The sequence below is a fragment of the Urtica dioica genome, chromosome 8, assembly GCF_054948205.1.
Source record: "Urtica dioica subsp. dioica isolate 48M chromosome 8, U.dioica_male_clone48M_v1_H2, whole genome shotgun sequence".
In the NCBI taxonomy this organism is placed as follows: Eukaryota; Viridiplantae; Streptophyta; class Magnoliopsida; order Rosales; family Urticaceae; genus Urtica; species Urtica dioica.
The window spans coordinates 30,253,157-30,267,409 of NC_142763.1; the positions used below are offsets into that span (position 1 = coordinate 30,253,157).

At 35.0% G+C, this 14,253-nt stretch overlaps 2 protein-coding genes across 2 annotated transcripts; both read left to right on the forward strand.

The window, feature by feature from the left end:
* Nucleotides 1–3,324: 3,324 nt before the first annotated feature.
* LOC149389098 (mitotic checkpoint protein BUB3.1-like) lies at nucleotides 3,325–6,866 on the forward strand. Its single transcript, XM_089622812.1, has 8 exons — nucleotides 3,325–3,860; nucleotides 3,943–4,025; nucleotides 4,627–4,893; nucleotides 5,172–5,247; nucleotides 5,574–5,654; nucleotides 6,243–6,321; nucleotides 6,438–6,538; nucleotides 6,616–6,866. The coding sequence occupies exons 1-8, from the start codon at nucleotides 3,598–3,600 to the stop codon at nucleotides 6,689–6,691; spliced, it is 1,026 nt and encodes a 341-aa protein (XP_089478938.1). The 5' UTR covers nucleotides 3,325–3,597; the 3' UTR covers nucleotides 6,692–6,866.
* Nucleotides 6,867–8,424: 1,558 nt separating this feature from the next.
* On the forward strand, nucleotides 8,425–9,288 carry LOC149389099 (uncharacterized). The gene is made up of 2 exons (XM_089624761.1): nucleotides 8,425–8,628; nucleotides 8,954–9,288. The coding sequence occupies exons 1-2, from the start codon at nucleotides 8,484–8,486 to the stop codon at nucleotides 9,145–9,147; spliced, it is 339 nt and encodes a 112-aa protein (XP_089480887.1). The 5' UTR covers nucleotides 8,425–8,483; the 3' UTR covers nucleotides 9,148–9,288.
* Nucleotides 9,289–14,253: the final 4,965 nt, after the last annotated feature.

Sequence of the window (14,253 nt, forward strand, 5' to 3'; positions counted from 1 at the left end):
ATCTAGAATTGTTGTTGAAGATGTCACGAACACTTTTAGAGGCATAAAGTTGCATACTTTATCAATGCCAAAAAAAGGTACAAAACCATCGAGACTTAAATAATAGAGAATGAAAAATAATTATAATAACAATCTCTTACAATTAAGGAAATAAATTAACTATTTATTTTTATTTGTGTGACAAGGTTAATAAAATAAAATAAAATAAAAACGTGAAGCAAATAGATAGCGCCGGGCAAGACCCACAGACATACGCTAGCGCGGTTCAACGAGCTCTTCGAAACGATGGATTGGACGATCAACTTGACTCTCATTTGCCTAGAAGTTCTCGAGGGAACACACTAGTAGAAGCAAGTTCTTGACCAACGAATCAATACCAAGGTCAATCTTAGTCAAGGAAGAGATCTTGTGGGCATATAGGAGGGTTTCAATCCCATAATTCCGACCAAGAGAATAATAACAACAATAAGAGAAAGAATAGTCACTCCAACCAATGACCAAACAGGAGGATGAACTCAAACGATCAAGGAGCTCCAACATTTGTAACTAGAGGTGTACTACATGTCCAAAGTGTGGTACGCATCCTAGAGAGTGTCGGATCGGTACAATCGGATGTTTAAGGTGTGATAAGCAATGCTACATGGTTCGGGATCATAGTAGTGCAACAAAGCCTCTAGAGGTCGGAAGGTCAAAAACGAATGTGAGTGTGTTCAGTTTGAATTAAGAATAGGTAAAAGCAGGACTATCAACTGTTCTGACATATCAGTTTCAAATTTCTTTTGAGCATAAATTCTGTCTGATTTTGTTTCTCTCTACATAATACTTTTGGTTTGGCAACAAAGTTCTAAACTTGGCTTACAAGATATTGTTAGAAAGTTCTAGAGATTACTTCTTTTTCGAGCCTTTGGAATCAACTTATTTTGAGTTATGGTTCATTTTATAAGAGTTGTCTAGATGCAGATAAAGTCCACTAGGAAGACATTACAATTTTTGTCGAGTTCATGATTCTTATTATCGAATCGGGTACAAAGTAGTATGATTTAAAATCGACTTTTTTTTTTCCAAGAAGTAGTAGAGATCTTATCTTAGATATATGCCTAAAAGACATATAAGTAGGTATTTTAGCGTCTAACCTTCTCGCAGTGACCTTCAAGGAATTGGGTCGACGAGTACACACTCAAGTGTTGAGGATCAACCATCGATCACCGAGAACAATTGGCTAGATAAAGTTGGATGTCACGAAAAAGTTGGAGCATACGTGCAAGGACGTCATTTTCTTGGAAAATAAAAGTAATTGGAACTTGAGCTGATGTTTAGGTTTACTGTGTTTATTACTTGTGTTCTAGACTAGTTCGAGCTAGTAATTAAAGAATAGTATGAGCCTCTCACTTAAAGAACCTAAAAGATAATCGAGCGACGACTCAATCAATAAAACTTTGTTTAAAGATTATGTGTGACGACTCGGCTTTTCGGACCGTCTTACTCTACGTGCTTTTTAAACTTTAAAAATTCTTTAGAAAAATTGGAGGATTTTTTTTAAAACACATTGTGCAAAGGCGAACCAAAATTTTAAAGATTTTAAAAAAGAAACAACAACATTAAAGAAAAATATGAATATTGCATTTTCAAACATTTCATGATAAGTACTTAACCAAAACTGAAAATATGAAGTATCAATTTTAAACCAAACACATCGGCAAAAAATAGTAAAACACAATCCATAATATAAATCTCAACCAATTAGAAAACTCTTTGAAACTTCATAACTTTGAAATAAATGAAAATAAAAATCTTAAAATTTATTTCTTAAAGACTCGTAGCGGAAACTTTATTTCGTGAATGGAAACCACAACCCACTCGCTATCGACGCCACTAGTCCACTATGTTCAGTTCTTTGTATGTTGTTTACCTACAACACAGACGTAAAAATTTTCGAAGAAATGAGCTTACGCTAAGCGAGAATAATATAAAGCTCACAAAATAAAAAAGAGTAATGCAATGCATGATAAGTTATTAGTATTTTAAAACTAATCGGTAACTTGATCTTTCTTTTCTTGATTCTATCAACTTTTAGTTCGGAGTGCCCCTAGGGTAGTCGAACACATTTCAGTGCACACTTTAGAGACGAAGATATGAGATTGCAAGGTCTTACACTTCGCTCTATCTTTTAAATGTATTAGGGCCTCGGCCCGAAAAATTTCTCCTTAAATTAACCTTTCGAGGCGGTACGGCTCCCTTGCTTATCTTTATATTTTCACTTTTAAATTTTCGTTAAAAATATATATGATATGCAAAATAAAGACTTTCATACATATGCTCATACAATAATATAATATGAATAAAAAATAAAACATATAAGCCTGCCAAAATCAATCCGAGCTACCTAAAAATGTGACTTTTATTATTGAAGTCGTTCTCTCAAACCCTTAATATTTTTATAGTTGAGATTCTATCATATCTAGTTCCAACTTACAAAAAAAATAATGGATTTACGATAGCCTAAATTTTTTTATTTTGTTTAGTTTTTTTTCTTCTTACAATTGCATGGACCATTTTATTATAATATGGACAAAACACTCACATATACAGTTTCAAAACATCTTAATATAAGAACATCACAGATCGAAATCGAATCGGACTATACTAATTTACCAAGTATGCGTGTTTGCTCATTCATTGCAGACTTCCGAATATATGAAAGGAATATTGGGATCCAAGTACTTAATTAGCTCTTCCAAGATACACTTAGTGGTGGATGGAGATCACATCCTTACCGTCACGGATCAACCATGATAAAAAATAGTTCTTCAACATGTTTGGAAAATTAAATTCTCTCGTATGAAGAAAGTGGAAGAAATCTAATGTCTCTTAGCCAAAACAAAACAAAGATAACACATACATAAACTACATGGTGATAAATACATTAAAATCGTAAAGAAAATATAAATAATCAGATGACGACATTAGTATGACAACATTGTCCAAAGAGTAAGGTATACAAGTAATTTTAATACACAAACATGAATCATTCTAGCTTTTTATACCAAATTACAAATAGAGATAATCAAATTTCCTCTCATTATATTAAAATACTTCACTTACCTATCATTTATTTTGCATCCTACTTAATTTTTTTTTTTTTAAAGAATTTCTACTTAATTCATTCACCTATTTTTCCCTTGTTTCTACCGAACAAACAAAGCCTTCTTCAAGTGAGTTTAGATTCTCTTTCTAATTGTGCAAAAACGACAAATACTTAAAGAGACTCTCTCTCTTCTCAGCAAGAATAAAAGAGTATCTCTTCAGATTTTTAATCTATGTTTAATATATTTTGGTGACTGAGGAATCCCTCACTTGATGAGACATAAACGGCCACAAGAATTTGAATTTAAATCCGAAGCCTAAACTTTGCAAGCCTGCGTTCTCTCACCCAAACGTCATTATTCAAATCACACCTCTCTCTCTCTCTCTCTGGATTTTCATCCTCTGTCGCTCTTTTTTTTTCAAATCAAATCATTTCGCTCTCCACTCTCTCTCTCTCTCTCTCTCTCTCTCTCTCAAACCTCGATTAACCCTAACGCGCTCTCTCTTCAAGAAATGACGGCCGCACCGCCGCCGGCGCCGGCGCAGATTCCCGGCAGAGAGCTGGCGAACCCGCCGTCGGACGGGATCTCGAACCTCCGGTTCTCGAATAACAGCGACAACCTTTTGGTGTCGTCGTGGGACAAGACCGTACGGCTCTATGACGCCACGGCCGACGTCCTCCGCGGCGAGTTCGTCCACCCCGCCGCCGTCCTCGACTGCTGCTTTCACGACGACTCCTCCGGCTTCAGCGCCGCCCTCGACCACACCGTCCGCAGGTTCCACCATCCACCTCTCTCTCTCTCCCTCTCTCTCCGGTCGCCGAATCTCAACTTCCCTTGGCCTTTTCTTTCTTTTCAGGCTCGTTTTCACTCCCAACAAAGAGGAAGTTATCGGCCGCCACGACGGTCCTGTGCGCTGCGTCGAGTACTCCTATCACGCAGGTTTTTCGATTTGTGCTCGTCTCTTTGATTTTGAGTGAAGTTAGTTAGATAATTTGGAAGCTTAATTTGATCGGTTCAGTAGAGAATTTATGGCGTGTTTACTTTGAACTGCAAATCAAGTACAAATTCGTTAGTAGTCATAGCTGTTAGCTGATCTTGACAGTAACATATATTTGAGACTTGGCTCCAGCTAGTGTACAAAACATTCACTCATACGATCTATTTTCTTTATCTGATACAGAGGTCTTTCAGACAGGCACGCCCTTCCGTTGTTAATTTTAGCTTCATTGTTGTGTGAAATGAGTTTGTACAGTGCATTGCTTATTCTCTTTATATGATCATGCTTCTGATACGCAGTTGCAAGTTTTTATATTTCGAGCCTGAGGTTCTGTTGTATAGATATATCATAGTCAATGATTTTTAAACAGGCGCACTCTTAAATTGTTAATTCTTTTCTCGCTTTATTGCTTAGCAAAATGACTTAGCATAGTGCATTGCTTTATCTGTTTTCATGATCATGATTCTGAGCTAAAAGTTCTGTTTTCGGGCCTGTTGTAAAGCGTGGTAATGATTTTCTCTTCTTTCTTTGGTGGCTTTTCAGGTCAGGTGATAACTGGTAGCTGGGACAAAACAATAAAGTGTTGGGACCCGAGAGGGGCGAGTGGGCAGGAGCGCACTCTGGTTGGCACGTACGCACAGCCCGAGCGTGTCTACTCTCTTTCCCTCGTCGGAAACCGTTTGGTGGTTGCAACTGCAGGAAGACATGTGAATGTGTACGATCTGCGAAACATGTCCCAACCCGAGCAGCGAAGAGAGTCTTCATTGAAATACCAAACCCGATGTGTTCGCTGTTACCCCAATGGAACTGGTATTTGTTATTTGATGGGCTTTATTTATTTAATGTTATCAATCATGTGAATTTATGAGTGCTTTTGTTTTAATACTTTTCTGTTTGATCGTCTTACCTTCTGTAAGAATGTTTAGTTTATTTAATATCATGAAATAATGCTCTGGTTGAAGGTCAAAAGAATGCGAGTCACTTAGCTTTTAGAGCTAGCATAAAGACTCTTGTTTTTTTATTTCCTTTTCTCTCAAGTGCACATTATAAATCCCTCGTTGTTTCATTAACCTATGTATAATATGTAGGATATGCCCTCAGCTCTGTGGAAGGACGGGTTGCGATGGAATTCTTCGATCTTTCAGAAACCAGCCAAGCCAAGAAGTACGGGTTTTTCTAGTATTTTTAATTCAGAGAGATCCAAAATGAAAGGAAAAATAACAGTAATATGCTTTACTGATTGGTTTGTTTAAGGTGGGCACTACCTGTGACCATGGCTCTACCTATCTATATGAGACTATTACTCTTACATGTTCTTTTATAAATGATGAGTCTTAACTCTTAACTGGGATCAATCCATTTACTTATGAGGTGATACACCATGATGTCAAAGTCAACCAAAACATTACCTATGTTTATATACATGTTTACTTTACACTCAAATCTTGTGTACCGCTTTGCACTGTTAACGGGGTTATTAATTTTTCCAGATATGCATTCAAATGCCATAGAAAATCAGAGGCTGGAAGGGACATGGTCTACCCAGTAAATGCAATTGCATTCCACCCGGTGTAAGTTATTAAAATCTCTATAGACCAAATCAATCCTTTCAAATTCTTAGAAGAGGAAGAAAAGATTGTTTATTTAACTTACATTTTTCGTACTGGTCTATGCTTTTAGTTTTGTATTTTATTGTGTGACTCTACCCAATCGAGACAGTGTTAGCATTTTTTTTTTTTTTTGTATCTGGGGGTGTCAGGATCGCGTAACATTCTTGTAGACATCTTTTTGGTATTCGCTCAGAATATGAAACTTCCAGTTCTACAAAAATTGAACTAACAACTCCGTGTAACTGATTTAATTGTGTGTCTATGCGTTCAATAACGGAGTTAAGCAACTTATTTAAATAGAAAACTCTGTGTAATTTGTAGTGCATAGAAAAAGCTAATCTCAGGTGTTGATACTAGTGCTTATCTTTGATAATTTGTTTCCTGTTTTGACATATATGGTGAATATAGACGCACTCAGGCGTGATTACATCTATCACAGTCCACAACTTTCTGAGAAGTCTTATTTACCTGGTGGCTAGTCGTATAACAATGTATTTCAATTTCCAAGAACTGATCTTTGTTTGCCATGTTTGACTTTTAACCTATTAGTTACGGTACATTTGCGACGGGAGGTTGTGATGGTTACGTAAATGTGTGGGATGGCAGCAACAAGAAGAGATTATATCAGGTAAACATTTGTTTGAATTTTCTATCTGGCCAACTTTGAATCCTGATTTAAATCATTTTATCGAATGAGAACATACAAGATTCTAATTTGCCTCCTTGTCGTTATTCCCTTTTTAGTACTCAAAATATCCAACGAGCATTGCAGCACTCTCTTTCAGCAAAGATGGCCATCATTTGGCTGTGGCTTCTAGTTACACGTACGAAGAGGGCGAAAAATCGTAAGATCAACTCCCTCTCACACTCATATACTATATATATATGGCTGATTGTAACTCGTGATCTGTTCATTTTTCAGCCACGAACCAGACGCCATATTCATACGCAGCGTAAACGAGATCGAAGTCAAGCCAAAGCCAAAAGTTTTACCTTAATCCTGATTAAGAAAACTGTAGAAACTTTTTTTTTTCCTTCTTTTTTTGGGTGGGTTTGACATCTAGTCATCATCGTTCATAGTAGTGTCTTCAGAGGGTCTGTAATCAAATGTGTCCTCCATTGTATTGTACTCTACAAAATTTATAATTCATGTTGTGGGACGATATAGTAGTACCTTCTCTACTCCAAATGTTAGTACTTTTTTGCTCCAAAATTTCTTTTACGCCTGTTAGTTTTAGTTGTTTAGAGGCACGGAAACGATTTGAGAATTTTGAAGGTCCTACAGACAGACAAAGTCAAAATGTCCTTGATGACCTTGTTAATTTGGTATTTACTAGTCTATAATTCCAGGGGGCCACATTCGACGAAGTTGCAACATTATTGAAAGAGAAATTACCTACCACCATTTTCATAACATTTTTCCACTTTCCACTAAAAGATTAATTTGATCCAAAATGCAACCGGATATGTCAGCAATATTGACATCTACACTACTAGAAATCATGCGTTTCACATCACATTAGACAACGCTTATATATAAACGCCGTGAAAACTTTATCGCCTAGATTCTTACGTGGCTCCTACGTGGCACCACTTTAGACAGCGTTTATTTTAGGCGCCGTGGAATACTTTTAACCTCATGCGATACAACAGCGTGCAAAAAACGCCTTCAATCATATTTCACAACGTTTAAAAAACGCTGTTAATCAATATTTTTGTAGTAGTGCTATGTCAACAATATTGACATCTAATAGTGAAGAGCAAAAATAAATGTCAACATTGTTGACATAGATAGTGGCATTTTGGGCCAAATTAGTTTTTTTGGTGAAAAGTGGAAAAATGTTATGAAATTAGTGGCAAATTTGGCAATTTCTCTTATTGAAATTCAATCCATCTTAGCTAATATATGGGCTTGTGCATTGCGCTTTCTTGGAACTAACATGGAAATAATGCTGCTAAAATCTCTCTGATAATGATTCCGAGATCGGTTCTCCACAGGCAGTCGGACTGAGCAACGACTCTTCGGTTCGGGTTCATCGAGGCAATCTGGGCCGTGACTGTTGTCTCGCCTTTCCTTTATGTTTTATTTTAGAAATGTTGAACCACCATACACGCTGTAATAAAGAGGACTTAGGAGATAGTTGACTCGTGAAGTCTTGTGTCCAATCCATGTCTCCCCAAGAGACCTTAACGCTTCTTACAAGTCATTATATCCAATAATATTTTTTACTCAATCCTTGGTTTTCAAGAAGAATGGTAGTATCAAACCGTATAATTTGTTGTAAAAAATAAAATAAGATCAACTACTGATGAACTAGAACTAACATCATTCGCCAAGGATCTTACCACTAAAACCATGTTACTCACTTGTCTGAATGAGCTATAATTTTTCAAACAATTAGTTCCTTGAAAAGCTCTAAATTAAATACAATCTTGCATCTTGGTCGTGCCCCAAATTTTGCCACCTCTTGGTTTATTTGCTTCTGTTTGATGATATAATATTAAAGATAGACGATGATTCGTCATATAGTATTAATTTGATATAGGCAATAATTCAATACCTAATAGAGCTCGAGACTTTTCGACCCAAAAAAAAAGAAAAAAAAGATGCAAGACGTATTGACCTAATGCACATATTTCCTAAAAGCGCGTTCAAGACTCAGCTTGGAGTCAGTCCTCTTACTTTACTTGTATATATAGGCCCCAATATCTCCTTATAAAAGAAGAAGAGCAAACTACTTTCTAATCATCACTATAATTTATATAGTTGAAAGTGAAAAGAAGATAAAAATGTCATCAAGATCAAACAAGATGGACATGAATATATACATATATGCACTTCTGTGCCTATTTTCTTTTGTGGTAATGAGATCATACAACTACAACAAGTTCATGGTGGTGAATGTGGACAAAGAGCAGACTACAAACAATTCAGGTCAGTTTGATCTTAAAGTTTAAACATACTCGACTTCCCTAGCTAATATTGTATTATGTGCGAAATAAATAAATATTAGCACTATTTTATTTTGAATCTGTTCCAAAAGTTTGATTAATTGGAATACAATATTTTTCCCACTATCCATTAACAAGATTTATTTCATAACTATGATTGTCATTAAAAAATAGTTTTTTAATGACATATTTGTCACTAAATGTCATCAGTTCTTCCATCACATTTGTCAAATAATCATAGTTTTGGAGTAATCCCTTTTGTTTTAGTGGGCTAATTGTTGACGAGTGTTGTAATTTTGATTATGCAGTGATTGGCAATGTAGCTAGAAGTATTCAAGATTGGCTAGTGACCATGGCAATCAAATCTCTCCATTTGTTCATAGCCAAGTGTTTGCAGTTCAGACACGTGTCTCCGCTTCCGTCGCAGCCATTTCCAACGTCATGGATGTTCTGGGTGGCTTTCACGAGATCCATTTCTTCAATGCCAGACTCTCCTTTGTAAAAAAAAAAAAAAAGTAGTTAATGTTTAAAATTTGATCCCTGCCACATCTCATAAGATTGAGGGAAGAACCTCACTTGTGGTTTCATTAGTGGACAAATATGACAAGAACCAGACTTTAATAAAGCTGCTTCGTCTTCCCGCTTCGCTGCTTTGCGAGGTCTTCCGTGCATTTTCTCGTCTTTATTATTACACTCTTACAACTACGTACTACATAGTCACGTTTACCTATGAGCATATACATACATATAGACATAATACATACATACATATATATATATATATATATGTATGTTATGCCGTAATTTTTCACAAGATAAAAATGACACTTTGAAAGCAAAAACGACAAGATTTAGTGAATCTTACACCAAAACTATAAGCAACATAAAACAATTAAGTCAAAAATATCTACCTATCGGCGAAGTTCAAGACCTAACTATCGGCGTGCTTAAACCATTGGCGAAATTCAAGACCAAACTATCAGTGTCACAAAGTCTTCGGCAAAGCAAGACTATCGGCGAAGCGAGGAATCCTTAAACTATCGGCGGACATACTATCGGCGAAGTTCAAGACCAAATTATCGGCATCCCAAAGTCTTTGGCAAAGCAAGACTATCGACGAAGATAAGAATCCTTGAACTATCGGCGATCAAAAGTATAGGCGTCCAAGACTATCGGCGTCAAAGGCTATCGGCGATCAAGACTATAGGCATCCAAGACTATCGGCACAAAAGACTATCGGCGTGAAACTATATGAATGAAAATATCGGCGTGAAACTATAGGCGGACATACTATCTGCATGAAATTATCGGCAAGCATACTATCGGCGAACTTCCACAACCTTGGCCAAAAAAGACCTCCAAGGCTCAAATGCCCCCAATGCTCACTCAAACTTCAAAATGAAAAACTATAAATACCCTTCTACCACTCACTCACAAGGTAAGTTTTCTCAACTTATCAAAACTCTACACAATTGAGACCACGACTCTCTCTACAGAAAATATAGAGACGGGCATAAATCGTTCACCAAGAACGAAATACATCACGACTAATGTTGAGCATCGGAGCACGCGCTAGGAAAAACTCTTCCGCGTTCCTCTAGTTCACGTTTCTTGTCATTTTCAGGCGAAGAACATGACGAACACGAAGAACCCAAAGATCGCGAGGAACCCGAAGAACACGATAAACTCGAAGGACTCGATGAATACGAAGAACGTGTAGAACTCGGAGATCGTGAGAAACCCTAAGAACACGACGAACCCAAAGAATTCGAACCTTAAGAACACGACGAACATGAAGAACACAAAGGCAAACTATTGATGAAGTGACGAGACGGAGACAACGAGAAGCAAAGAACTTCACACCCAACTTACATGCGATCATAGGGTCCGGCCTTAAATCGAACCACGGACGGTTCTAAGTATCAACCCAAAAACGCGGTTAACAATGTATAATAAAAAAATGATATATTGGGAGAACGCCACATTTTTATTTGAGAAAATGACGGCAAAAATACTTAATATTTACGGATTGTATCACTTATATACATATTGTTAAAAAAAATTGCGAGATAAACTATCACTTTTTTTCTCTCCATTACTAGCATGAGTGTTAATTGGATGGAATGACACATGTCAACATCTGCTAATTTTAATTTAAAAAAATTAATAAATACTTTTTTATTATATATATATATATATTAAAAAAAATAAAAAATGAATATTTGTAATTTTTAAACTCAATATTAAAAAAAATCTCTCTCATATACACACTTATTTGATGAATTTTAGATATTAAGTTAAATCTTGATGCTCTAATTCAACACTATATTATTTAGAATTCTATTATTTAAACAAGCATTTGGTGCAACTAGTCAATTTTTTTACTTTTTTTAGCTCAACTTTCATTTTATTAGAAAAACAGCTCATCAAACCGAAGTTAATCAAATTAATTGTTCAGGTTAATTAATTTACTTTAAATTAAGGGTGGGCTAGGTATTTAGCCCAAATAGCCCCCCTATTTTAAAATTATAGCACAACTATTAACGTATTTAGGAAAGTAGCCAATTTGTTATAATAACATTCCAATATTCCAATAATACCCTTAAGAGTTGTTATTATTAACTGTCAGAGTAAATAATATTAACGGTAACAAGAAAAATAGTAAATCTCATTACCCGTAACAAGAACAACAATAAATCTTATTAACTAGTAACAAGAACAACAATAAATCTTATTAACTTTCATCTTCGCCGTCTCCGGCGCCGGAATCCGAGTTTTCATCAAAGTTTCAAACGGCGAAATCTCAACCCTACCTTCAAACGGTCGGATCTATGCAGCCACATGATTCGCTGATGTTCGAGATCGTTTCTGGAGAACGATCGTCACGATTAATCGAACTAACCTACATAGTAAATCTGATTAACTATCACAGTTAATATACATAACTGAACATGCGACCTTCGAACGGCCGGATCAGCGCAATCGCGAAACTCGCCGATGTTCGAAATCGTTTTCGGAAGAAGTTCATAACAGTTAATCAGATTAACTGTAACAATTAATCAGATTAACTATGACAGTTAATCAGATTAACTCTGACAGACAGTTAATCAGATTAACTGTGATAGTTAATCTAATTAACGGTCGAACGAAAAACCCTAGAATCTAAAATCGAACCTCCACCACAGAGAACGCCGGCCCGCCTCCGCCGCCTTCGAGTTCGACACGCGATTTGACTCCGTATTCGGCAATCCGAGCGATAACCACGTCAGAATCAACCTCGGAACTACCGGTAAGGAGAACCGGTGAGAGCTTCTCCGGAAGGGACACGAGGCGGTGGCGATCGAGTCCGGAGCTCCTTCTTCGGCGCCGGCGATGGCGAGTCTTCGGCGAAGATCCGGTGGATCGCAAAGGAAGATTGTGGAGTGGTGTTTGGGTGTGGATGTGGTATTTGGGTGTAGTGTTTGGGTGTTTGAGTGTGGGAGAGAAGGGTATTTTTGAGACTTTAATCAATGTTGGTTATCTTTTAAAATAAATTGATAGTTTGACTACTATTTTAATCTCCCCTCTTAATAGAGGCTAGATACTAATAAATCTCTTAAATTAATGGAGATGTGTTCAATATTTAGAGTTCAAAAGTCTTAATCTTTAAATATTTACACACACACACAGAGTTATTTATAGTATCGTGTTTAAAATTTTTTTAATTTTAAAATATATAAATCTAATAAAAAAACAATATTTAGTTATTATTTTAATTTATCAAAATTACCGGATGTATGACTATCATTCCATCCAAATTAAAATCTCTGGTAGTAACGGAAAAACAAAAAATTGACATTGATTACCTATCTCACAATTTTTTACCAAAAAGTATATAAGTGATACAATCTGTAGACATTAAATATTTTTCGCCATTTTCTCTTTTTATTTTACAAAAATGTTATTACAGTATGGACGAAAATTTTACAAACGTAATTTTTTTTTATATAGATTTTTTTAGGTTTCATTGCTTTTTTGTGACAAGTAATGAAAATTTCGTAGCAAATTATAAGCATAATTCGTCGTGGAGGATTGTCGATGGTTTTTCACTACCAAATGAAATAAATGTTTTTGTCTCCCAATATCCACCAAAAACTATATTAAAATAAACTAAAAATAAAAAATAATAATATAGTTTAATTCATGAAGAATTTGTTAGAATCAGCCGATTCTTTAGCTCTTTTTCAATTTCTAACCAAAATTTAATTTTATTAAAAAAACCTACCAAGTCATCAGTAAACTAAAGATTGACTTGATGAGCTATTTCTTTTATAAAAACAAAACTTTGGCTATTTTTTAAAAGAGGGTAGGTTTTTGACCTAGAGTATTCTAACTATATAGCCAATTTCAAATTTGATTTTAAGGAACTAAACAATATTTCGTTTATTTTAGTAAATTGACCATTTACCAAAATTAACGTATAAAAATATTAAATACAATTATGTAAATATTATCTGATCAATGAAGTCACATCATCAAATGTGACTTATTAAATTTTAAACATATCTAAAATGTTAGCTAAATTACAAATTTAATGTTTCAAGTAGCATAGTCTCTAAGGATTTTACTTTTAAAAAAAATGTATACTCAAGTCTTAACTCAAGACTGGTTATGTGCTTTCAGCATCACCCATGGCGTATTGGATGAGTCATCACACCAATCAGGTATTCATGCTATTAGGGTTTAGAATAAATGTAAAAATGGCTATAATTTCTAAATATTTAAGGTAAAATTAGAAATTGAAAAAATGTAATATATGTAATATATATATATATATATATATATATATATATATATATATATATATATATAGTGCCTCCATGGGTACAACGAAGGTAGAGTAAGGTAGACAAGAGCAAGGTTTGAAATGTCGGTTGCCGATGGTCTAAAAAAGCGGAAATTGTGGTGGCCGATGGACATTGCGACGAAAATAATGTGAAAATTTGAAAAAATTATATCGACGAAAATTGCGGTGACCGATGGAAATTACGACAAAACATGGAAATAGCGACGGATATAATGTTGCACAATTTCAAATATAAAAAATAAGTTTCATACACATATAATATAAGAAGTTCTAAACATACATAATAAGTTTCAATTACAAACACATACAATACACAATCATAATAAGTTCAACCTTCAAAGTTAGATACATATAATCAACACACATAATAAGTTGAAAAATATCCAAGTCAAGCACAATATAAGAAACACACATAAAGCACATCATAATTTCATGTACTACCCCAGATATGAAATTCACTAACAAGGTATCATTTTTCATATTTTTAAATACTTGTTTACGAATACATATATATATAACTACAATTTTCTAACAATTAACTTCCAATTAACATCAATTTTAAATTCGTAATCTCTCCAAAAATATTAAAAAATAATATGTTCACCATGAAACAAGTACAAACAACATCTAATGAAAAAAAAAATGAAAAACCGTAAAAATTATAATTTATATGCTGAAAAGCACAAATAAACGCAATTTCCACATAATTTTCCGAAATATTGTTGAATTTGCACTAGCTTGATTGGCCGTTGGACGACGCGA

Coding starts and splice junctions, on each gene's coding strand:
- LOC149389099 (XM_089624761.1), top strand. CDS start 8,484: ATGTCATCAAGATCAAACAAGATGGACATGAATATATACATATATGCA. Junction 8,629..8,953: donor GCAGACTACAAACAATTCAG/GTCAGTTTGATC, acceptor TTGATTATGCAG/TGATTGGCAATGTAGCTAGA.
- LOC149389098 (XM_089622812.1), top strand. CDS start 3,598: ATGACGGCCGCACCGCCGCCGGCGCCGGCGCAGATTCCCGGCAGAGAG. Junction 3,861..3,942: donor CTCGACCACACCGTCCGCAG/GTTCCACCATCC, acceptor CTTTCTTTTCAG/GCTCGTTTTCACTCCCAACA. Junction 5,248..5,573: donor GAAACCAGCCAAGCCAAGAA/GTACGGGTTTTT, acceptor TAATTTTTCCAG/ATATGCATTCAAATGCCATA.